The following is a 25,222-nucleotide window of genomic DNA, read 5'->3' on the forward strand; positions in this document are numbered from 1 at the left end:
CACAAGACCCTGGAGATGCTGCAACATTCCAGCTGATCGGCGCTTCTTCTGGGCTCAGAAGCACCAGGATCAGTGCCGAGCTCCAGCTGGAGCCTGGTGTTGATCCTGGTGCTTCCGCTGAGCCCTGACAGCCCTGCAGCTCCAGCCATCTCTCGCTCAGGCTTGTGCGGTGCTGCCACCGGTTCAGCTCATTCCCCTCCCCCGCTACCACTTTTCTAGGATGGCCGCGAACCACCTGCTAGGTGCCAATGTACCACGGGTGGTACCCGTACCACTGGTTGAAAAGCCCTGCTCTAGAGTTCAGACTTGAGTTACAAATATTCTCTTCTATTGGTACTTTAAGAGAACAAGCAAGCTCATAGAGCAGCAAGGATCCTCCCCTCCCCCCTCCTCCCCCTCCCCTTCCTCTCCACAACCCCCACTCCCTTCTAGCACTGATGATGTTTTGGTAACGAAATGTCTGCGAGAAACCCACCAAGCTCAGAGAGCATCAAAGACTCCAGAGTTCAGATTTGAGTTACAAATATTCTCTCCTACTGGCACTGGTATAGTGGCACTGGTATAGCCTTGGTGGAGCAGTGGGCTAATGCCTCCTTAAGTAACACCAGCTGCCTGCAGTTAGTGCAGGTTCGAGTCCCACCAGGCTCAAGGTTGACTCAGCCTTCCATCCTTCCGAGGTAGGTAAAATGAGGACCCAGATTGTTGGGGGCAATTAAGCTGACTTTGTAATAATGCCGCTTGGGGGTGTGTGTGAAAGCCCTAATAAGCAGGCATATACATAGAATGAAGGCTACTGCTAAGCTTGTAAGCCGCCCTGAGTCTTCGGAGAAGGGCGGGATATAAATGGAATTAAAATAATATATATATATATATATATAAACAGAGTGGAAACCCCACTCCCTCTAGCACTGATGATGTTACGTAGTTGGGGAATGAAATGCCTGCCAAAAAAAAAACATCAGTCCCAGAGAACACCAAGGACCTTTAGCTACAAATATTCTCTTCTGTTGGAATCATAACTCTGTCTGAACTGATTGAATGGGGTCCCACCTAGTTGATTTTTCACATCAAATATCCAAAAGGGAGGTGATTTCTCTCTCTCTCTCTCTTTTTTTTTTTTGACACAGTCTGGTAGCATCAACCAAGACACTCTGTGGTTCACTCTCTGTCACGTTGCTCCTCGGTGGTCACCTCACTGCACCAGGTTGTCTTGTAGCCTGCGCAGCAAACAGGAAGGAAGATGAAATTAGACCCGCAGCACAGGAAGAGGTGTATATAGTGAAACTCTGAACAAAAAAAAAACATTAAAAAAAAGACAATGCAACGTTGCTGGAATCCGGTCAGCAATTCAGTGAGACGGAAAAAAAAACGGTTGCTTAAAACATGAGTTAGCCTCATCCCAACTTTGTTCTTGGACTGAGGGCATCCAAAAAAAGACTTGAATCCACCTTTTATCATAAAAACTGTCAGCGGTTGGAAACCCCTGATCAAGACAGGATATCTCGGTTCAAAACTGACTTCTTCTAAACAAGGATACGGGCTGAAGAGTTAAGCGCTCAAAATCCAGACCTTCGGCTTTCCGCAGTTGGAAGTTGGCTTGAAAATGAAAGCTCCAAGAAATCCTGCAGGAACTTGAAGAAATGTAAGTATTTACAGAGAAGGTAGGAGATTAAATCTGTGTTCCCAATTGTACAGGTCGTCCTCGACTTACAACAGTTCATTTAGTGGCCATTCAAAGTGACGACGGCACTGAAAAAAGTGACTTGTGACCGTTTTTCACACGATGGTTGCAACATCCCCAGGGTCATGTGATCAAAATTTCGACGCTTGACAACTGACTCATATTTACAACAGTTGCAACGTCCCGGGGTCACGCGATCCCGTTTTGCGACCTTCTGACAAGCAAAGTCAGTTGGAGAAGCTGGATTTCTCTGCCGGTAAGGTAGCCAAAAGTCACACGGAAGGCAAGCTACTCCTGACAATGGTGTAGCCAAGATTTGGCCTGCTCCTTCAAGGCTCAAAATGGTTGTGTGACTTCTGACAGCAGTCACATCATAGCATTTTGTGGTCACTGATGTGCCGATATACACGGGGGTGTGTGTGCAATCGATGTGGGATAGTTTTGTGAAGTTTTAAATTTAAAGTAACAGCAGGAGAAACGGCTAAAGAAGTTTGCAAGAAACATTTGTAGTTTTGACCCAGAATCACAAAAACCAAGTCCTGGGGAAGCTTCACAAAATGGAGAGTGAGAATCCTAACAGTATTTATGATACAAAATGCAAATTCGTTTTTGTTTTTGGAGACTTGAGTCCTGTGTGTGTTGCCTGGCAGAGCTCTTCAACCAAGGAGTTTTTGTGTTGTTGTTTTTATCCCCCGAAGAGATGATGTCTCTATCTGAGTCATCACCCTTTTGCAGACCTAGCTTTGTGCGCTATTTTCTCTTTGATGTGAAATGTTATCCTACACGTTCAGTCATTCTTCAAGATGACAGTAAAGGACACAGAGGACAAATGCAGAAAAGAGGGGACAATGAAAGTGAAAAAAGAAAAACCTTAAAATATAATAATTTTCAATAGCTCATTTTTCTTTTTTTCCTTTCACCATCCCAAGCCACTGATGACTGAAGTATTTTGCTTTTCTTGAAATATTGGAGATTGTTGCTACTATTTATTTACAGGATTTCATCTGATATTTTAAAATTGATCTCTTTTAACTCTTTTGCTTAGAAACCAAAATTGACTGCTGGGTGCTATATTGCTACATAAGGGACCCATTCCTGCTTTAATTTAGTCCAGTTTCAGTTATGCATATATATATATATATATATATATATATATATATATATATATATATATATATATATATATATATATATATATATATATATATATATATATATATATATATATATATATATATATATATATATATATATATATATATATATATATATATATATATATACAAGCAGGCATATACATAGAATGAAGGCTACTGCTAAGCTTGTAAGCCGCCCTGAGTCTTCAGAGAAGGGCGGGATATAAATGGAATTAAAATAAATAAATAAATTATATATATATATATATATATATATATATATATATATATATATATATATATATATATATATATATATATATATATATATATATATATATATATACATACATACATACATACATACATACATACATACATATACACACCATCCGTTTTGTCATCATTGCGTATTTTCCAATGCTGCTCTTCCATTCTTGAACTGCCAGCAGAAATTTACTTTTCCAGCTTTTTACCCTTGCTGGCACCTATCTTAGTAGGTGGGGAACTTGGTAAAAACTTGATGGTAGTCACTAAACATTTTAACAATCGCACTATTGCAAAAAAAAATTTCTATCCAGCTATCCCAAGTCATTTTCCAAGGTGTTATTTCAATAAGGCATTCATATCTTGGGCCTACAGACTACACTCTGCCTCAAGTAACTTTAATAGGGAGGGGAAGATTGGAAGGAAGGAAGGAAGGAAGGAAGGAAGGAAGGAAGGAAGGAAGGAAGGAAGGAAGGAAAGAAGGAAGGAAGGAAGGAAGAGGGGGAGGCGGAGGAGGAGGAGAGGAAGAGGAAGGAGGAGGAGGAGGAGGAGGAGGAGGAGGTAAGATGCTTAACAAATTGCAACCACAGTTAATGTAATCAGCTTAGCGTTCCTGATCAAATAGTCAATCAGAGAAGATGCCTTGTCCTAATCACCAATCAACACAGGTCCCAATTCTCTTGCTATGATGCCAGGTATATCCAGTGATACATCAATGTAGGGAGTAAGAGAACATTGTTTTCCATGTGGCTTCTTCCTTGCTAATCCTTCTCACCAACAAGGGTTCTCATCAGTTGAGCTCTGAAACGTAAGTCTAGGTGAAGGGAAATGGCCTGAAAAGTACCATTTACAAGAGATGGTAAATGTGAGTTTAGGAGACAGGGAAGGAGTGAAGACTGGAAATTGGTGAAATAGTGGGAAGTGATTAGAAAAGCAAATAAGGATGCTGGGGGGAAAAATGAAAGCCCTGTTCCGGCCAATTCTGCTCACTTTACCAATTATTGTCCAACAGTGTAACGATAAAAAAAGTTCAATTTATCAACATTAGGTGTCCACAACTGAGCACCGCAGTGAGGATGTTGCATCAGCAATTGCTGAGCTCCAGGTTTCTAGACAAAGTTGTTTTTGTATGAAGACCATAATCCTGAGTATTTTTCCATCTCAGATGGGGCTGACCTACTTTTGTCTTTGTTCTTGGAGGCAACCTTGATAGATAAAGATGGGGAGTTGGGATCGATCAAGTCCTTTTGTTCTTCTGATGTTCTGACTTTTTCTTATAAGGTACTAGCCAGGTGGTAAAGTTGGGCACTGTTATTAGGACAATAGAATGTGCTAAGCACATTGATTTGTGCTTAGATTGTAAGCCGCCCTGAGTCTTCGGAGAAGGGTGGGATATAAATGGGATTTTAAAAAAAATGTACAACAATAGAAACAGAGAGAAGAAACAGTGATGTGCTAAAATGATTGAATTGATTGTTTTCCCTTTTTTCATCTCCTGCCTTAGCAATAATCATTTTCCTTTCCCTCCTTCAGAATCGTGGATAAAGGCTTTTCCAGTAAGACGTCCCATGTAATGCATCAAAGGGAGGGTTGTGAAGGGTGAACGTGGTGGAATTTGTCTGCTACATGCCGTCAACGCCCTATTGCAGCTAATGATCCATGCAAACCTCTGATGGATGGTGAGTAGATAGTCTTACTAGGGGATGCCTTCTTTATTATGGCTGGCTGCACAGCCAGCCAAATGTTTAGACTGGCTTTGGCATTTTTGCCCACCTGTTGAGTTCTTCCCAAAGACCTGGGATAGGCAGACATTCTTTGACGGTGTTAAAGGTAAACTTGTAGGCTGTAAGCTGTTCCAGATGAAGCTGCCTTTTGCAGTTGACTGACGGGATGTTGTCAATTGCAAAAAAACAGCTTGGAAAAGCTTACATCTTGTGATCATTCCTCCTCCTCCTCCTCCTCCTCCTCCTCCTCCTCCCTTCTCTTCCACTCCACAAAGCCCACTTCCTTCTAGCACTGATGATGTTACCTAGTTTGGTAATAAAACATCTGCAAGAAAACAACCAAGCAACCAAGCTGCTGTTCCTCCTCCTCCTCCTCCTCCTCCTCCTCCTCCTCCTCCCTCCTCCTCCTCCCTCCTCCTCCTCCTCCTCCTCCTCCTCCTCCTCCTCCTCTAATTTTGTATGTGAGTCATCTGGACAGTTTTGCAGAGTTTGTCCTGCTAGTCTTTAATCTCAAGATGAGAACAACTTTTGGGGAAAAAAACCCAAAACAAAACCTTTACTTCATGGCCCACAACTCTTTCAAGATGCTTCAGCCACTCCTAGCCTTGTATGGATATTGGTTTAGGGTTCTTCCCCATATGGGACATTCTAAATATATAAAGAGGATATCGCTTGAACTTTCATTTCCCATTGAAGCCAACACTGACTGAAAGCGTTGTCTTCAGTCCTTTCAATTCAGAGTTTGGGAGGGGATTAACTATTATACCTTTCAAAGCCTTAACTATCAAGTGACTTCCTCTGCATCTTTCCGTGCTGAGCATCATACTATTTGATTCATGGAAAAGACAGAATGTATGTAGAAGCGAGCCCTCCCCATCAGCCCTGTTATGTATGCAGGCACCTGCATAGCAACAGCCACCAGGGGGCGTTGGCCTGAACGGTTTTGGCGGGAAACCCAGTTTCGGCGGGAAACCTAGGGCCAACCCCATTGGCTGTCCGCTTACCTGGCTAGGTATTTAAGGAGGCCAGGTAACCCTCATTCCCCAGTTCACTACCCCCTTCCAATAAAGAGCTGAACTCACACACCAGCTGGCGTCTCTTCCTTGCGTCGGACCCACTACACAATAAGCCCCACTGAACTATAGCGAAGGTCTTGCCAGCCATCTGCGGCCTGTATTGTAATTAGACAAATACCCCAATGGCTGATGTGACCCTTCCTGAATCTCTTGTCATTAGGTCATTCTCTTCCTTCTTTTTTCACAGAACCAATGGTCCAAAGGCACATGGAGGGTCTTCAGACCTGGTGTGGTGCTAACCCAGAACTCATCCCTTTGGAGAAGTTGACCGATCTCCTCCTTCTGGAAGGGCTGAGCGATCTCCAGCAGAAGCAACACGATTTCATACAGATGGAAACCACTAACGGCTTAAGGAACGTCTCCAAAAAGATCCCCTTGGACAAGCTCTTCCTGCCTCTCTCCAAGTTCAGCAGACCTCCTAGGATCTTGGCGACGATCGGTGTGGCAGGAATCGGCAAGAGCACCTTGGTCAAATTCTTTGTCCACGCTTGGGCAAAGGGAGAAATCAGCAAAAAATTTACCTTTGTTTTGCCTCTCACTTTTCGGGAGCTGAACGCTTACGAAAAGCTCTCGGCTGAGAAGCTGGTCAGGCTGGCAGCCCCCCATTTAATGGATCAGAGCCTTCTTCCTGTGATGAGCAGTGCCAGAACCCTTCTGATTCTTGATGGGCTGGATGAATTCAAGACGCTTCTAGATTTTTCCAACACGGCGGTTTGCACAGACCTCCAGAAGGAAATCCAAGTGGACAACTTAATCACCAACATCATCCGAGGCAACCTGTTGCAAGAGACGTCCATCTGGATTACTTCCCGGCCAACAGCAGCCAGGCAAATCCCAGGCGGTCTTGTGGACCGGATGACCGAGGTACAAGGTTTTGGACATACGGAAATCAAAAACTATTTAGATCGCATGTTCACTGAAAACCAAAGCTTAGCAGATGGCGTGATGGAACAACTCAAGACCAACAGGTCCTTGTATGCCCTCTGCACCGTGCCAGCATTTTGCTGCATCTGTGGATTCTCAATGGGCCATTTACTAAAGAGTGCTGATCTGTCTCCTGAAACTTCAGCGGTTCCTAAGACTTTGTCGGGAATCTATTCCTATTACTTTAAAATATTGCTGTGCAGTGATTGGCAAGGGAAGCCGAAGGAAGTCCTCCGGATTGAACCTATGGTGAACAACTGCAAGAAGATGATGAGTGGGCTGGGCCGACTGGCATTTTACGGCCTGATCAAGAGAAAGTACATGTTTCTTGAGCAGGACATGAAAGCCTATGGAGTTGACCTCTCTTCCCTCCACTTCAGTTTGTCCAGTAGGATCTTGCTTAAGGAAGAGACTCCATTTTCTGTCATCTACTATTTCTCCCACCTAACTTTTCAGGAATATCTAGCTGCTACCTATTATTATTCTGTGGCAAAGCGTGCCCTGTTTGACCTCTTCGTTGAAAGCGGCATGTCTTGGCCCAAGCTGGGCTTTGTCAACCATGTAAAAAATGCCATCCAGAGATCCTTACAATCCGAGGATGGACACTTGGACATTTTTATACGCTTCCTTGTTGGTCTCCTTTCCTCACAGGTCAACAAAGTCTTGTCTGATTGGTTCCTGGTGAGGGATGAACACCACGGCTACCGAAGTCATGTGGTCGGACTCTTCCAGAATTTCCTGGGAGTGGACCAAGTTGTCTCCTGTAGGACTGTGAACCTCATGCGGTGCTTACATGAGCTTCAACACACTGAGGAGGCTGCCAACATTGAGGAGGCCTTGAAAACCGAGAACTTGGCTGGAATGTTGACACCAATTAATTGCTCCGCCTTGGCTTATGTTCTACAGACATCAGAGGCATGTGTGGAAGAAGCCAATCTCTCCAACTGTCTCACTTATCACATCTTGCAAAGTCTTCTCTCCCAGCTTCTTTACTGCCACAGTCTCAGGTAGGTCTTGCACAGGGTTTGAAATGAGATGGGGTTCACCAGAACTTGGTTATTTAGATAGTTGTTAGATGCATATCTTGACTTTCATTCAGGAGCTCATGGTGGTGCACAAAGTGTTCCCTCATATTTCCCCCCCCCACAACAGGAACCTTCGCCACGACACCATCACACCTCCTGGGTTGAGAGGGACAAACTGGCCCAACATCCCCCTGGACCTTCCATGGCTGGGGTGAATTAGATCCCCCCCCATTCATTACTTTTATCCCCTTCCCCATAACACTTCTTGGATTGTTTCTGAGACATTCTGTGGCTCGGGTCCCCAAGGCACTTTTTTCAAAAGTCAACTAGAGTTTCTTGGGGTTTTTTTTTTTTGCCTGAAGGCATTTCGCTTCTCATCCAAGAAGCTTCAGTTCAGAAGAAGCTTCTTGATGAGAACTGCAGCGCTTTCAAACAAACAAACAAAAAAAACCAACCCAAGAAGGTCCAGCTTGAAAAAAGTGCAACCTATGACCTACGTAGATCAGTGGTTCCCAACCTTTTCTATACCCCGCACCCCTAGAACGCTTCTGACATATTCTCGCGCCCTTTACAAAAGTTCAGAATAAGGAATTGTGCCCAAGTTTCTGTACCCTCTGGAATATCGTCTTGCACCCCCGGTTGGGAACCCTTGACCTAGAATCAGGGCTAGGCAACCTTGGCTCTTTTATGACGCGTGGACTGCAACTCTCAGAATTCCTGAGCCAGCCGTGCTGAAGGGAAAGAGAGAGGCTTCCAAGCTGAGCCAGGAATTCTGGGAGTTTAAGTCCAGGAGTCATAAAAGGGACACTGTTGCCTAGCCCTGACCTAGATGATTGAGCATCTCCATAGACATCTTTGTGACCGAGGGAAACCACAGCTTGAAACCTCTCTGTTCTGTCCACTCCTGACCTTCCTATTCAACTCAACCGTTCAAGACAGATGATAGCGTGGGTTTGCCCTCTGTGAATTTTCCTTCCATCCAACCCCCTTTGGCCAAATGCTCTGACAGCCACTTAGCAACACCCCAACATTTCTCCATCCACACTGAAATAACACATCCATTTCTTCCTTTTCTCTTCCTTGGATTAATTAAAAATGCTTTGTTTTCTCTTTTTCTCCCCTGCAAGGTTGGATTGCAACCAATTGAAAGACAGTGCCATGGACCTCCTTGGCAGCGTGCTGAGCGGAAAAGACTGCCAGATTCAAAAAATCAGGTACCTCTCTCTCTCTCTCTCTGTGTGTGTGTGTGTGTATGTGTATATATATATATATATATATATATATATATATATATATATATATATATATATATATATATATATATATATATATATATATATATATATATATATATATATATATATATATATATATATATATATATATATATATTAATATATATATATATATATATATATATATATATATATATATATATATATATATATATTAATATATATATATATTATGTAGGTCTTGGCGTATTCGGGTCTTTTCCTGTGTAGGATTGAGGGTGTGTTGGTGACGTTTCAACAGGGGCCGGTGCTCATCTCCGTTTCAAAGCCAAAGAGCCGGCGCTTGTCCGAGGATGTCTCCGTGGTCATGTGGCCGGCATGACTAAATGCCAAAGGCGCACAGAACGCTGTTACTTTCCCACCGTAGTGGTCCCTATTTTTCTACTTGCATTTTACGTGCTTTCGAACTGCTAGGTTGGCAGAAGCTGGGACGAGTAACAGGCGCTCACTCTGCTACCCTTCTCCGAAGACTCAGGGCGGCTTACAAACTTAGCAGTAGCCTTCATTCTATGTATATGCCTGCATATTAGGGCTTTCACACACACACCCCAAGCGGCATCATTACAAAGCTTAATTGCCCCCAACAATCTGGGTCCTCATTTTACCTACCTCAGAAGGATGGAAGGCTGAGTCAACCTTGAGCCTGGTGGGATGCGAACCTGCACTAATTGCAGGCAGCTGGTGTTACTTAAGGAGGCATTAGCCCACTGCTCCACCAAGGCTCCACCAAGGAATATATATATATATATATATATATTCCTTTTTAATTAGTTTATAATATAAAATACAAAAAAACAACAACCAAAAGCACATAAGAGGAAAAATAGGGGAGAGAAAAAGGAAGAGAAAAGTGTAGAAAAGAAGGGAAAAAAATAAAAGGCATTGACTTCCACCTCCCTCTGGTGCAGTAGAATAAGATAGTAATATCAAACCTCAATGTTTTACTTTTACATAATAGTATAAACTAGCCATTTCTATAACAACGGATCTATCTAATCAGTAAAACCCAAAATCAAAATTTTATTTTTTTCCATCTCAAGCACAACGTCCAGAAGCGGTTTCAAAGTAGAAACGAAGGCACTTCTGTTTTTTCTTTAATCAAAGCAGTCAAGTTTAGCCATCTCTGCTAACTCCATCAGCTTTTGCATCCATTGTGGGGACTGAAGCATCCTTCCATTTTTGTGCATAGAATAATCTTGCTGCCGTCAATATATATAACATCAAAGTTCCATTTTCCCCCCAAATCTTTTTCCATTAAATTCAGGAGAAAAGTTTTTGATTTTATCTTTAGAGTCACTTTAAGAATCTTCTGTATTAAAATATGAATCCTACTCCAATATTTCTTTGCTTTATCGTATGTCCACCATAAATGATAAAAAGTCCCTTCTTTACATCTGCATTTCCAACATTCATCTGAAGTACCATTATACCTTCCTGATAACTTATCTGGTGTTAAATACCAATACATCACCTTATTAAAAAAAAATCTTTTAAATTGTAATTTAATGTAAATTTTAAACCTTTCATCCACATATTCTCCCATTGTTCAAGCTTTACATTATATCCAAACTTCCTAGCCTGCTGAATCATACAATGCTTTACATATTAATTTTCCAAATTCAAACTCAATAACATTTTATAGATCTTAGCAATGATATATTCATCACTACCGCACAGTAGGGTTTCCGATTCATTTTTAACAAAGTCAAACCCATAGCTCTTTTTGTCTCATTTAAATCTCTCTTTCAGCTGTAAATATGTAAACCAGTGGCAGGCGTGTCCTTCTGATTCTAGCTCTTCCTTAGGCTTGAGGATAGGATTACCAAAATTAAAAGATATTATTTTACCTTAAGTCCACCAGTTCGTCTTCGCCATCATTTCTTTTCTTTTAAAAAAAAAGCTTCCTGGAGGGATAGCCAAAGAGGCATCTTCGTAGAAAACCTTGTTTTAGATTTATTCCCAACTCTTAGAATAGCACGTCTAACAAAGTGATTGTTGAAATCAACATTTCCTTTACCCTTGTCATACCATCAATGACCGTGTCCTCCAAATCTTAATTCGTGACCTTCAATCTAAATCAAGTAGCCTCTTATTCTGGAGGCTCACTCACTCTTTTAGCCAGACCAAGCGACAAGCATTGAAATACGGTTTCAAATTGGCTAAACCCTCTTTCCTTAACATCTTGCAGTAGTTTGTATCTAATTCTTGGTTTCCCCCACCCCACCCCACTTGCCATATAAAGTTAGAATAATACCCCTCTGCTATTGTTTAAATGGAGTATCAGTTGCAAGTATTGGTAATGTCTGAAACAAACAAAAAAAAAGCATCTTTGTATTAAGACATCCATCTTAATTACAGAAATTCTACCAGTGATAAATGCAGTTTTATCCCATTTTAATAAGTCCGTTTCAATACCATTCCAGAGAGGCACATAATTATTTTGAAATAGCTTTGTGTTTGTGTTTGTCAATACAAACCCCCAAGTAGTTCACCTTTTTCAGGTATTTCTCATCAACACAATTTCTCTCTCTCTCTCTCTCTCTCTCTCTCTCTCTCTCTCTCTCTCTCTCTCTCTCTCTCTCTCTCTCTCTCTCTCTCTCTCTCTCTCTCTCTCTCTCTCTTTTTCTTTCTCTCTTTCTCATTCTTTCTCTTCCTTTCTCTTTCTCTCTCTTTCTCTCATTCTCTGTACAGATTGAACATGGGCATTTTGTATGTAGGCTTCCATGTTTGGAAATGATTAGCAGCTGGCAGAATTATCCCCTAGGTGGGGAAGAAATTATCCTTGTTTTGGGATGAAATCATGGTCATTCTCCCCCTTCTGACAAGACTGCCACCCCGTAACAGAGACGGAAGATGACTGATGTTCTGCTTCTCCTCCCTTGGTGGGTCTATTAGAGATCCTATCTCTGTTGATTTCTAGCAGTGCCAAATGGAGGCACGAAAGACAAATTCTTTGTGGCTGTCACTTTTCTTGATGTTCCAAGGCTTTTATTATATTACTTGTAAGACAGTAAAGAGCAAATATTGAATAATGCAGTTTCTTATGACTGATGACCACTGATATCTCCTCTGACACTATAATTTGAAGTAGAAGACTATATTTTTTTGGAATAATTACTTACAGATAGGATGGAGCGATGGAGATCGAAAATGACTTGTCAACGATTGGGTTATAGAGTTGCTTCAGTTGAACACAAAATTCTTTTAGGTGCAGTATCCTAGACTTACACAAATTCCAGTGCGACAGTTGCTCATTTGTGGTGAAACCATAACTTTTCACCAAGGCTGAAGCCTCTTTCAGCTCTTCTAATAAAAAAAATAAATAAATTCACATTTAGCTTTCCTTTGCTGCTCATGCTGGACCTCAAAAAACAAACAAAACAACAACAACAACAACCCACCTCTATTTTAGTTAATCTGAATTCATTTCAGAGATTTGGGAGAGGGTCTGATCCCTTTCCCATAAGACAACATCAACTTCACAACAAAGCCATACTGCACATGAGAACAACATATTTAAATTAAAATGATTGCAATATCTGATGGACAGAATTTGCACGCCTAATGAACTTAAATATATATTTATTTATTTATTTATTTATTTATTTATTTAATTAAATTTTTATACCGCCCTTCTCCCGAAGGACTCAGGGCGGTGAACAGGGCATATCTTAAAACTACAAAAGTACAAAAGTTAAAAAAGAATTAAATTATTGCCCACAATAAAAACAATAAAAAATATATATAAATATTAAAACCCTAAGTAATTCCCCATCAGGCCAGGCCAGCTTGTTCAAATAAATGGGTCTTTAACCCGCGCCGGAAGGAGCGGAGATCCGGTGCCATCCGGAGCTCAACCGGCAGCTGATTCCACAAAGCCGGAGCGCCCACAGAGAAGGCCCTCCCCCTGGGGGCCACCAGCCGACATTCTCTGACTGGAGGCACCCTGAGGAGGCCCTCTCTGTGGGAATGCACGGGGCGGAGGGGGGTCGACGCCGGCAGCAGGTGGTCCCCGAGGTATTCCGGACCCATGCCATATATATTTAAGGCCTTTAACTTGTTATGTGCTGGGCTCTTAAAGAATACCACGTGGGTTGCTGGAGCAGCTAACGGCTCTCCAGCAACCCAGACTACAGGTCTCCTGTGCTGCAATTGGCTATCTCCAGGCGGCAATGTCTTCTGTTCCCCCCTCCCGGAGCACAGACAGACAAGCAGGCACGACTGGCAAGAGTTAATGCTACAGGCTTTAATTAATTGCCTACTGATAAGGTCTTGGCAGCAACATAAGCTCGTTACCTCATACTTCAGCTGAAATGAGATAACATCCAAGCAAAGAGTTCATTAGCAGATGTACAGAAGCGTTGCCAAGAATGCAGACCAAGGTTTCAAACAAGAAGCAGAGTTCCCAAAGACGTGACCCGAAGTTGTTGAAACTATTGTTCGTCACAAAGTTCTGAGCGCAGCCACACCCCCTATATACCTTATGTGGTGTGGCTCAATGGGTGTGGCTCAATGACTCAGCTACTCCCTGGCCCTCCTACCCAACCTACGTTGCTGCAGACGCTTGGCCCTGCGTCTTTCTCGAGGGTCTAGCCATGACTCATCTTCGCTAGACTGCTGCAGCTGTTCAAGCACTGGCTGCTCCTCTCGGCCTCCCGAGGGAGACGGAGGCCTTGCCAGAGAAGAGGGTCCCGGAGAGGGAGGCCTTGCCAGTTCCTCCCCATCATCCTCAGAGTCCTCTTCCTCGGTTAAGACAGGCGCGGGGGTCGGGGCCACAACGCAATGGTTGGTTCAAACCTATTGGCTGCCGCCTAGGGGCTAGACCAGGGGTCTTCAAACTTGGCCCTTTTATGACTTGTGGACTTCAACTCCCAGAATTCCTCAACAAAGCTGGCTGAGGAATTCTGGGAGTTGAAGTCCACAAGTCATAAAAGGGCCAAGTTTGAAGACCCCTGGGCTAGACTATATATTGTGGCTAGTTGCAGCCATTTCCCCAGTACAGTTTCTGCATGAAATAAATGATGAGTTACCTTGTCCTCAGCTTCGCGTCTTCATTCCTGCGCCAAAGAACCCGCTATTTAACATAACTGTGTTTTAAAACTCCCTGTTTTTGGCAGCTTGGCAGAAAACCAGATTGGTACGAAAGGAGCAAAAGCTCTCGCTAAATCCCTGATGGTCAACAGGAGCCTTTTAGCTCTGGAGTAAGTATTTTGTGGGATTAAAAACATTGTGGCACTATGAGAGGGGTCGGCAACTGGCTGCCATTGAGCTGAGCCTGCCCCCAAAAGGAGAAATCTCTATCTCTGCTTAAAATTCATCGTATTTTTAAAAGCCTTTTAAAAATCCTACTTCCGAGCCGATAGCAAAGTCTGGAGATTATTGGTGTGCCGCTAATTTTCCTTTCTTTACCTCTGCTAGTCTTCGGAGTAATGCCATTGGGCCCAACGGGGCGAAGGCGCTTGCTGACTCCTTGAAAAACAACCAGCACTTGCTTGCGCTAAAGTAAGGAGATCTCCACTTTCTCGGCCTTGAACCCACAAGCCTTGTACAGGCGACCCTCGATTTACAACCTCAGTTGGGACCATGGCTAAGCAAGGCGGATGTTAAAATGAGTCATTCCCCAATGTTATGATCTTTTTTACGGGAGCGAATCCAGATTCCCCCATTGGCCTGGCTGGCAGGAAGCCAGCTGGGCAGGTGGCAAATGGTGATCGTGTAAGCTCAGGATGCTGCAACCGTTGCAAATACATGCCAGTTGCCAAGCGCCCAAAGTTTAATCGGACGCCCGTGGGGATGCTAGAGCTATAGCATATCACTTAAGCTTATGTATGAATGAATGAATGAATGAACCTTTATCATCAAAGTACAACATGTATACAGTGAGATTGGCTGAGCCTCCCTTCGTGCCCCCCCCCACAACTCACAGTGACAACAAACCTACCATCTTGTAACACCATGTGAGCTAATTGCACAACACACCGGCCTCGCAAGTCAATCATACATAGTTATTTCACTGCTTCACAGTGCTTTACAGCCCCCTCTAAGTGGTTTACAGAGTCAGCCTATGCCCCCCCCCAACAATCTGGGTCCTCATTTTACTGACCTCGGAAGGATGGAAGGCTGAGTCAACCCTGAGCCGGTCAGGATTGAACTCCTGGTTATAGGCAGAGTTAGCCTGCAATGCTGTATTCTAACCATTGTACCACCAGGGCTCCTAATGCAACATCCGATCAGCTACAGCATATAAGTTTAATAAAATAAAATGAAATGAAATGAAATAGCCAATAGACTTGTATACCGCTTCACAGTGCTTTACAGCCCTCTCTAAGCGGTTTGCAGAAACAGCCTATTGCCCCCCAACAATCTGGGATCTCATTTTACTGATCTCGGAAAGATGGACGGCTGAGCCCACCTTGAGCCGGTCAGGATCGAACTGCTGGCAGTGGGCAGAGTTAGCCTGCAGTACTGTCCCACCAGGGCTCCCCAGCTCTATGACGGTTGTAAGTGGGAAGACTGGTCATCAACCACTTTCTTCAGCACAGTTATGACTTTGCGTGGTTCCTAACAATGGCTGTATGTTGAGGACTACCTGGATCCTTGACCCAGAAGGCCTCTAACGTGGTCATTCTCTTCCTCCAGCCTCCAAAACAACCTGATCAAGGACAAAGGGACAGCTGGCCTGGCGGAGGTGCTCGTCAGCAACCAAACTCTGATGACTCTGCAGTGAGTTTGGCCCATCGTTGCCACATTGCATTGTTCCCACCCCTCTCCCTTCCCGGCCAACAGCTGGCATTGCAGGCCCTCAGCTGCTTTTCGGTTGAGACCATCCCCTTGTCCTCTGAGGCAGCGCTGGGAGGTCCTGATCCGTCCCGGCCCTTTCTGGCGGGGCTGGGCAAACGATGTTGGCCTGCTGGACTGCTCGCCTCTATTCCAAGTCAGCCATTCTGCAGAGGGGCCTTTAATCTGCTCTTCTCCTATTAAAAAAGCCGGTTTGGTCTAATGGTTAAGGCACCAGGCTAGAAAGCGAGAAACCACGAAAGGCGGTTAGGTGGCTTTGGGCTACTCTCTCTCTCTCCGCCCAACCCACCTCACAGGTTTGCTGTTGTAGGGAAAATAAGAGGAGGGAGGGAGGATTAGGTAAGTTTGTCACCTGAATGGAAAAAATAATAAAAATGGGATACAAATAAATGGTAGAGATAGATAAATAGATAATGATAAATAGATAGATAGATAGATAGATAGATAGATAGATAGATAGATAGATAATGATAGAGAGATAGATCAGATATAGATAAATAGACAGAAAAGATAGATTAGGATAGAGAGATGTTAGATAGATGATAGATGAATAGATGGATGGATGATAGCTAAATGAGAGTTAAATAGAGGATAAGAGAGAGCGAGAGTGAGAGAAGCAGAGCTGGTGACAGGCCCCTTCCTCAAATGAGAAAAGCCCCCCTCCTGACCCTCCACATCCATGGCCCTCCCTTCAAGTTTGCCCTCTTTTGAAGTAGAGAGTCACCACTTAGAAGGACAATGCTGCATGTCTGGATCCATTAACGGTCTCCTTCTCCTTTCCCAGCCTCCAGAAGAACGGGGTGGGACCGCAAGGTTCAAAGCAGCTGGCCGAAGCCCTGAAGAAGAACTGGGGCCTGAGGGACCTCATGTGAGGAGTGAGAAACGGAATGCCTCCCCTCAGTCCTGGGGTGGCAACAGGGTTCGCGGCAGGGGAAATTAACCATAGATGGTGGCCATTCATAAGATGGCAGACCGGTCCATGGGGATTTGCAGAGGGGGAAAATAACGATATTGTAGCGTGAACTCAGTCACCTTATATGGGCGTCAGGACATCAGACACCTATTGTAGGACTTAGACCACGTACGAAGCCGTTAGAAGGCTTCTCTTGGGGAACAGAATGTGCCACACTAGAATCCACTTGGTTGGGCTCCACCTACTGTCTTTTCCTGGTCACATCTACCCAACTCACCAGAGCGGGGAGACAGGGAATGCTACGGATCCCTTTTCCCAAGGAGGTCCATCTCATAGAACCAAGAAGAACATGCCCCTGTGGAACATCATGCCTCCAGAGAAAAGATTGCCCCCCCCTTTTAGGCTCTTTCTCAGGGCCTGAAGACATGGTTTTACATGCTGAAGTGTAGATATGTGTGTGTGTATCCATGGGGTATATATAAGTGTACATGCTAGTTGCCAACAGACCTGGGGACCTCAGAAAGGGATGGAGCCCATCAAACGGCTTATTTGATTGATTGATGTTGCCGAGAGGGTGGGGTTGGGGGGTGGGGTTGTTGCTTTTTAAATTGTTTTTATATTGAATTTTTATCTTTGTAAGCTGCCCAGAGACACTAAGAGTTCGTTGGGCAGCCATATAAATGTTCTTAAATAAACGAATCTCTGTCCCTTTGCAAGATGATAACTCTATCCATCAGGTGGAATGGAAACTTAAATTATAATCATGGTTCAAGCGTCCTTCTGCAGGTTAAAATCAACTGGTGACTTATTGACATTTCTCTTCCTTTAGTTTGTCGGGAAACTGTGTCAGTGACATGGGTGCCGCAGCTTTGGCTGAAGGACTAAGGTTGAATCACACCCTTCTAACCCTGGAGTAAGTGGCTTGCTGATCTCTCTCTGTTGGGGTGACTTCTTCTCTGTCCTTGGAAAGAGACTACAGAGTCAGTTTGATATGGTGGTTAAGGCACCAGCCTAGAAAGCAAGAGGTGAGGAGTTCTAGTCCCGCCTTAACCATGAAAACCGGCTGGAAGACTTTGGGCCAATCACCAGGAGACGGTGAATTCAAGTCCTGCCTTAGCCATGCAAGCCAACTGGGTGACTTTGGGCCAGTCCCTCTCTCAGCCCAACCCACCTCACAGGGTCATTGTTGTTGTGGGGAAAATAGGAGGAGGACGGTGTGTTGTGTATATGTTTGCCACTTCGGGTTGCTTGCAAAAATCAAGGTGAGAGATAAATAAATACATATGATTGAGACCAGAATTTCCATTGCTAAGCAAGGCAGTTGTTAAGTGAATCATGCTCAATTTTAAGCCTTTCTTTTTTTGCCAAGCTTATCAAGTTAATCAATCAAATCAATCAGAATAGAGCTGGAGGGGACCTTGGAGGTCTTCTAGTCCAGCCCCCTGCTCAAGCAGGAGAACCTATACCATCTCAGACAGGTGATTGTCTAGTCTCTTCTTAAGAGCCTCCAGTGATGGAGCACCCACAACTTCTGAAGGCAAGCCCTTCTTCCACTGATTAATCACTGCAGTTGTTAAGTGAAAAAACTTGACAGAACAGGAACGGTACAATTAGGAAGAGATCCTGCTCATTTTCCGGTTTTGTGTGTGTTTCAGTCTCCAGAGCAATTCTGTCAGCGACACCGGAGTGACAGCACTCACACGTGCTCTCTGCTGCAACCAGGGTCTCACCAGCCTCAAGTAGGTCCACCCTGCGGTGTACCCAGCACCAACTCCTAGAAAGTCTTTTGACCTTTACCTACAATTCTCAAAGGAGGAATATTTAGAATATACCGCGTGAAAAACGCTCACAAGTCACTCATTGCAATGTTGTCGTAAACAGTTCGCTAAACAAACTGTTGTGAGGTGAGGAGTATCCATAGTCTCCAACTTTCAGATAATGTCTAGGCCAGGGGTCTTCAAACCTGGCCCTTTGATGACTTACCCCATCGGCCAAAGTCAACAGTGATGATCCCACACATTTGCGTTTGTGAGGTCCTTGGTGCTCTTTGAGCTCAGTTGTTTTCTGGCAGACATTTCACTACTAGCACTGATGATGTTACCTAGTTTGGTAATGAAATGTCTGTAAGAAAGACACCAAGCTCAGAGAGCACCAAGGACCCCATAGTCATCTTCCTCCTCCCCTCCCTTCTAGCACTGATGATGTTATCTAGTTTAGTAATGAAACATCTGCAAGAAAACAACTAAGCAACCAAACTCAGAATTCTCCTCCTCCTCCTCCTCCTCCTCCTCCTCCTCCTCTCCACAAACCCCACTCCCTTCTAGCACTGATGATGTTACCTAGTTTGGTAATGAAATGTCTGTAAGAAAGACACCAAGCTCAGAGAGCACCAAGGACCCCATAGTGGTCCCCCTCTCCACAAACCCCACTCCCTTTTAGCGCTGATGATGTTATCTAGTTTAGTAATGAAACGTCTGCAAGAAAACAACTAAGCAACCAAACTCAGAATTCTCCTCCTCCTCCTCCTCCTCTCCACAAAGCCCACTCCCTTCTAACACTGATGATGTTATCTAGTTTGGTAATGAAATGTCTGTAAGAAAGACACCAAGCTCAGAGAGCACCAAGGACTCCATAGTTCAGCCCTGAGCTACGAATCTTCTCTTGTAGTGGCACGCTTACACTCATAATATTATACCTCCCTAAAGATTACCAGCTGCTTGAGATATCTGGATCATTCATCCCTCGTGCCTACTTTGTCATCCTCTTGTTGGGGTGTATAAACAAAATAATTAGCTATTAAGTCATCACAAAAGTGAATTGTGAGGATGCAGGTATCTCCGTCCTCTTCTACGTTCTAAAGTCAGACTGGAGTCTTGTACCAAACGAAGGTATTACAAAAAAACCAATAATGGTTTTTCTCTTCCCTTTTTTTTTTTTTTTTTAAAAAAAAGTCTACGGGAAAACTCCATAAGCCAAGAGGGAGCCCAAGCCATCGCCAATGCTCTGCGAGTTAATCGTAGCCTGAAGGATCTGGAGTGAGTCCCTACTTGTTCGACTTCAAACTTCACATGTCACTTTGTAACAAATGGCTGGACAAGTTGCTGTGGGACAAGAATTACACTAATATATCAAGAGATTGTGGAAGAGAATAATTAAAGAAAGGATGCAAAAGGAGGGACAGAATGAAACGTGAATGGCAAAAATTAAAATATTTTTTAAAATCTATTTCAAATAATTAAATAGAACTGTTCAATTGTCCCCCAGCAAATCAGAATCGGAAGAGAGCTGAAAGGGACCTTGGAGGTCTTCTAGTCCATACCATATCAAACAAGTGACTGTCTAGCCCAGGGGTAGGCAACCTCGGCTCTTTTATGACTCATGGACTTCAACTCCCAGAATTCCTGAGCTGGTTCAGGAATTCTGGGAGTTGAAGTCCATGAGTCATAAAAGAGCCGAGGTTGCCTACCCCTGGTCTAGCCTCTTCTTAAAAACTTCCAGTGATGGAGTTGGTGGCATGCTGTTCCACTGGTTAATTGTCCTCACTGTTAGGAACTTTCTCCTTAATTCCAGATTGCTTCTCTCTTTGGTCAGTTTCCAACCATTGTTTCTTGTCCTGCCCTCCGGTGCTTTGGAGACTAGATTGACCCCCTCGTATTTGTGGCAGCCCCTTAAATATTGGAATACTGCTATTTATGTATTCATGTATAGCGAGTCGGCTGTGGTGACTTGTCCTCCAGTGAGTTGGCCACAGTGAGTTGGCTGGAGGCAATTTGTCCCATTCTGTGCATTGTAAGTCCAGGTCTACCTGTATTGAGGATGTCTTTCATTGGTTTATTGGGACACCTGGGGAACACCTGTATTTCTCAAAAAGATCTAAACGCAAAGAGCAAGACATTTGTCATAGCACCATATCAAAGCTTTTGGGAGCTGACTATTTTAATTACTCCTTTGGTAGTTTTAATTTGAGACCCAAGTTGGTGTCTCAGTTAAAGGCCTAGGGCTAGGAACCAGGAAGGCATGAGTATATTACATTATTTTGAAACGCTCCTGTGAAGCTAAATCTTCCCTAGCACCCATGCACCTTTCTAACTCTCCTTTCTTTGGGGGCTTCTTCCAGCTTGGCGGCCAACTTGCTACATGACGAAGGGATCCACACCATTGCCCAAGCGTTGAAGGAGAACCAAGCCCTGACTTCTCTACAGTGAGCTGTGGGAACTTGGGCGCGGGTGGCGTTTGCTTTTTTTTTTTTTGCATGGCCTCATCCGGGGATTTAGGCCTCGTGTGTCTGAAATACAAAGCCAAGTGCAGGACACCAACCGGGGACGGGAATCTCCCAGAAGCTCTTGAGTTTCCTACTCCAGGGGATTGTAAAAATAGTGCGTGGGGGAGGAAGCAGATCCACAGCATAAGCTCTGCCTCTCACAAAAGGGTAGGAGTTGTCCATCAGACCTTGCAGTATGAAGCGCGTGGTCCAATTTGCAAAGTTGCTTCCCCAAACCACTTTCCTTGAGTTGAAGCTGCTCCTTGGCCTTGATGAAGATGATGTTAACCATCCAGTCCCGTCTGACTCTTGGCGATTCTGTGGGCCAGGTCGCTACGCCTTTTCTGATCTTGCACTGCTTGAGTTTTTCTATGCTATAGCTGGGGTCAGCTTTGTTGGTCTCCAGCCACCGTGTTCTTTGATGGCCGGGTTGTCTTTTACCGCTAACCCTTCCAAACATAATTGCTATCTCCAGTGAATTCCCCCACATGATGTGGCCAAAATAAGTAAGACACAGTTTGTGATTTTTGCCTTCCAGTGACATATTTAGAATAGAATGGAATGGAATGGAATGGAATGGAATGGAATAGAACAGAACAGAATAGAATAGAAATTTGGAAGGGACCTTGGAGGTCTTCTAGTCCAGCCCCCTGCTCAAGCAGGAGAACCTATACCATATCAAACAAGTGACTGTCTAGTGATGGAGCGCCCATGATTTCTGGCGGCATGCTGTTCCACTGGTTAATTGTCCTCACTGTTAGGAACTTTCTCCTTAATTCCAGATTGCTTCTCTCTTTGATCAGTTTCCAACCATTGTTTCTTGTCCTGCCCTCCCGTGCTTTGGAGAATAAGTTGACCCCCTCATCTTTGTGGCAGCCTCTCAAATACTGGAATACTGCTATCATGTCACCCCTATTTCTTCTTTTCTTTTATTTGGTGTTATGCGCTCTAATACGTGCTTGTTAGTCGCCTTTGCTGTCCCAGGAATATCCTTGGGCATATAAGGTACTTATTTAAGAGACAAAAAGTTATTTTGACTCTTAAAAAAAACCAAAACATTTCCTTCACCTTGAATAACTGGAACCCCAAACTTCACTCAAGGGAGGATTTGGGGAAAGTACTTTGGAGAAAGGATGGGGCAGTCACCTTCTCACTTGGGACCTATAGTAGGACAGCAATTTAGACTCACAGCTCCCGTATTCCGCACTGATACATTTTAGAAGATTTGACTTTTATTCTGATTGTTCTCTCTTCTTTTAGCTTGCAATGGAATTTCATTCAGGCCAAAGCTGCTAAGGCCCTGAATTTGGCTTTACAATGCAACAAGAGCCTGACCATCTTGGAGTAAGTCTTCATCTAGATCTCACACGAATAGTTTTTTTACAATAAATGGAAAAAAACAAAAAACCCGCTTTTCTAAAATCTCAGGATTGATTTAGACATGTCAGAATTTGTGTTGCAGCCGAATGCTTTGAGATGACCCTGCTTTAATGACGTATTAAATATTTAATAAATATTATACTGTATATCCCAGCAGTGGGCTCCTGCCATGTGGTAACTGGGCTTCATACACCCAACCCTAATTTAGTGAAACAGACAGGGATTGCGCAACATGCTAACCCACAAAGCCAACTAACTCAAGTTAAAATTCACTAAGTTTAGCTCGTGTGAAGCCAGCCATTTAGAGCACGTTGATGCTACCATTTTGAATCCTCACATAAAAGGCCTCTGTTGAACGAAAGGCACAGAACAGGATTTGATTTGGTTCAAAAGAATTCTTGGCTGCTCAGAAGACTCGAGTTAGGTATAAGTCAGGGGTAGGCAACCTTGGCTCTTTTATGACGCATGGACTTCAACTCCCAGAATTCCTCAGCCAGCATGGCTCAGCTTGGAAACCTCTCCCTTTCCCCTCAGCATGGCTGGCTCAGGAATTCTGGGAGTTGAAGTCCACGAGTCATAAAAGAGCCAAGTTTGCCTACCCCTGGTATATAGGTAGACTCCCATTACGCAAACTTTATGCAAAAATTCTATAAGATGTTTCCAGTCAACCATCAATGTAGTGTCCCCCCCCCTCTAATCCAAGAAGTCATCTTCACAAATTTCATCATTTTCAAAACTGTTCTTACATTGCGGGTATGGGTCAAACGTTTCCACTTTTGAGCCGATAATAATCAAATCTCCACCAGCCTTGAGCTGTGAAGTAAACTAATCCTTTGCCTTTGTTGTCTCTCAGCTTACAAGAAAATGCCATCGGGGACGAAGGAACGGCTGCTTTGGCCTCTGCTCTGCGGGTGAACTCAACGCTTGAGGCTCTCTAGTAAGTTTCTTTGCTATGCAGAAGGGCAGCACGTCAGTCCGAAGAGAGGCGGGCGGAAGCCTTCGGTGGGAGAGACCAGCTACTGTTGGCCCAAGACTTCAGTCTGGCCAAGCACAGTTGACCCGCCACTTGTCCGTGACTGCTGTGGATGAGTTCCTCAAGGTTGTTCCCAACTTAAAACCATTGGTTTAGTGACCATTTGAAGTTACAATGGCACTGAAAAAGTGAATTATAACCGTTTTCCCACACTTAATGACCATTGCAGCATCCCTATAGCCACCTGATCAGAGTTTGGATGCTTGGCAATTGGCCAAGTTGCAGTATCCTGAGGTCTTGGGATGCCCTTTTGCGACCCTCTGACAAGCAAAGCCCATGGGGCAGCCAGATTCACTTAACGACCAGGTTACTAACTTAACAACCGCAGTCATTTCACTTAACAATTGTGGCAAGAAAGGTTGCAGAATGGGGCAAAAGTCACTGAACAACTGTCTCGCTTAGCAACAGAAATCTTGGGCTCAATTGTGTTCCTAACTCGAGGTCCACCTGACGGTTGATCTGCCCTTCTGTTATTTTCGACACAGGAAGACTTTATTTAATGAAATATGATTAGATTCCTTCTCTAAACCTGAGGTCATCAGATCCCAGAGAACCAAACTTGCGGTACTTTTGGGAACGGGAAAACTGAACGGCGTAAATCGCGTTAAAATGTTGAATGGGACTTTCATTTTTCCAGAGGGATTTTGTACGTTAAAAGGGCCAGCCAAGAACAGTTTTGATCTCACCGGCTTCTCCTACGTATTTCATCGTGTCAATATGGAAAGCAGAGAGGAGAGAGAGCAGCCAGGTCAACCCGTTTTGTGGTCGAAATCAGAATCCCACGGGCATTCACGCTCGGCCTGAAAATTATAACCTTCCCCTCTTTTGACCATTTATCCCACTGAGTTCCTGGGCACTCTGATGAATGGTGGGAGGCCTTGGTGCTCTCTGAGCTTGATTGTTTTGCTGCAGATGTTTCGTTGCCCAACTAGGTAACATCATCAGTACTAGGAAAGATGGAGTTTGCTCTCTGTTTATGTACAATAGCTTGACCCACCATACCTCCACCAACCCACACCTCCACCAACCCACACCTCCTCACACTGATGATGTTACCCAGTTTGGTAATGAAATGTCTTCAAGCCAACCACCAAGCCCAGAGAACACCAAGGACCCCTCCTTTTAACCCTGAGCTACAAATATTCTCTTACACAGTATTAGTACTCTGCCGAATGCGAAACTGGCATAGTTGGAGCCCTCTTAAAAGTGCTGATTTGTTTGCAGCCTGCAGGTGGCAGCAGTCGGGGCGAGCGGGGCCACCGCACTGGCAGAAGCACTGGTGGTTAACAAGAGCCTGGCCGTCTTGGAGTAAGTAATCTCCTCTCCCCCATAAGGAGATCTCTCTTCTCGTGGGAGAAAGGCAGGAACTGGGATAAAGGGGAGCATTCTTAATTTAAATTTAAAAAGATTAAAAATGTGAATGCCAGGGATATGTCCGACCGGCGCGTCATTCTGTGTGCATGTCGATCCCAAGGGGGCGCTGTAAAAGATGGGTCATTGTTTGAATAGTGTTGCATTCAGAGTAAATGTCCTCTGGGAGAAACCCCCCCCCCCATTTTTCCATGGGGTCTTTAGTTCTAGCCCAGGGGTCCCCAACCGCTGGGCCATGGCCCACTAGTGAGCTGTGAGGGGTTTGCAACCGGGCTGCAGAAATGGCTGGTGCATCCTCACTCTGTTTAAGTGCCGGCCGCTTGCACAGGACCATCCCC

At 44.1% G+C, this 25,222-nt stretch overlaps 1 protein-coding gene across 1 annotated transcript; it reads left to right on the plus strand.

Moving 5' to 3' along the window:
* Nucleotides 1–1,063: 1,063 nt before the first annotated feature.
* On the plus strand, nt 1,064–24,821 carry LOC308679394 (protein NLRC3-like; the record flags this gene model as incomplete). Its single annotated transcript, XM_081347009.1, has 15 exons — nt 1,064–1,642; nt 4,618–4,763; nt 6,072–7,815; nt 8,961–9,047; nt 14,246–14,329; nt 14,547–14,630; nt 15,768–15,851; nt 16,711–16,794; nt 17,669–17,752; nt 18,495–18,578; nt 19,791–19,874; nt 20,957–21,040; nt 22,361–22,444; nt 23,334–23,417; nt 24,738–24,821. Coding segments are annotated over exons 2-15 (2,762 nt in total), but the record flags the coding sequence as incomplete, so codon positions are not given.
* Between the last annotated feature and the right edge of the window lie 401 nt (nt 24,822–25,222).

Source organism: Vipera berus (genome assembly GCF_964194415.1).
Source record: "Vipera berus genome assembly, contig: HAP1_SCAFFOLD_410, whole genome shotgun sequence".
In the NCBI taxonomy this organism is placed as follows: domain Eukaryota; kingdom Metazoa; phylum Chordata; class Lepidosauria; order Squamata; family Viperidae; genus Vipera; species Vipera berus.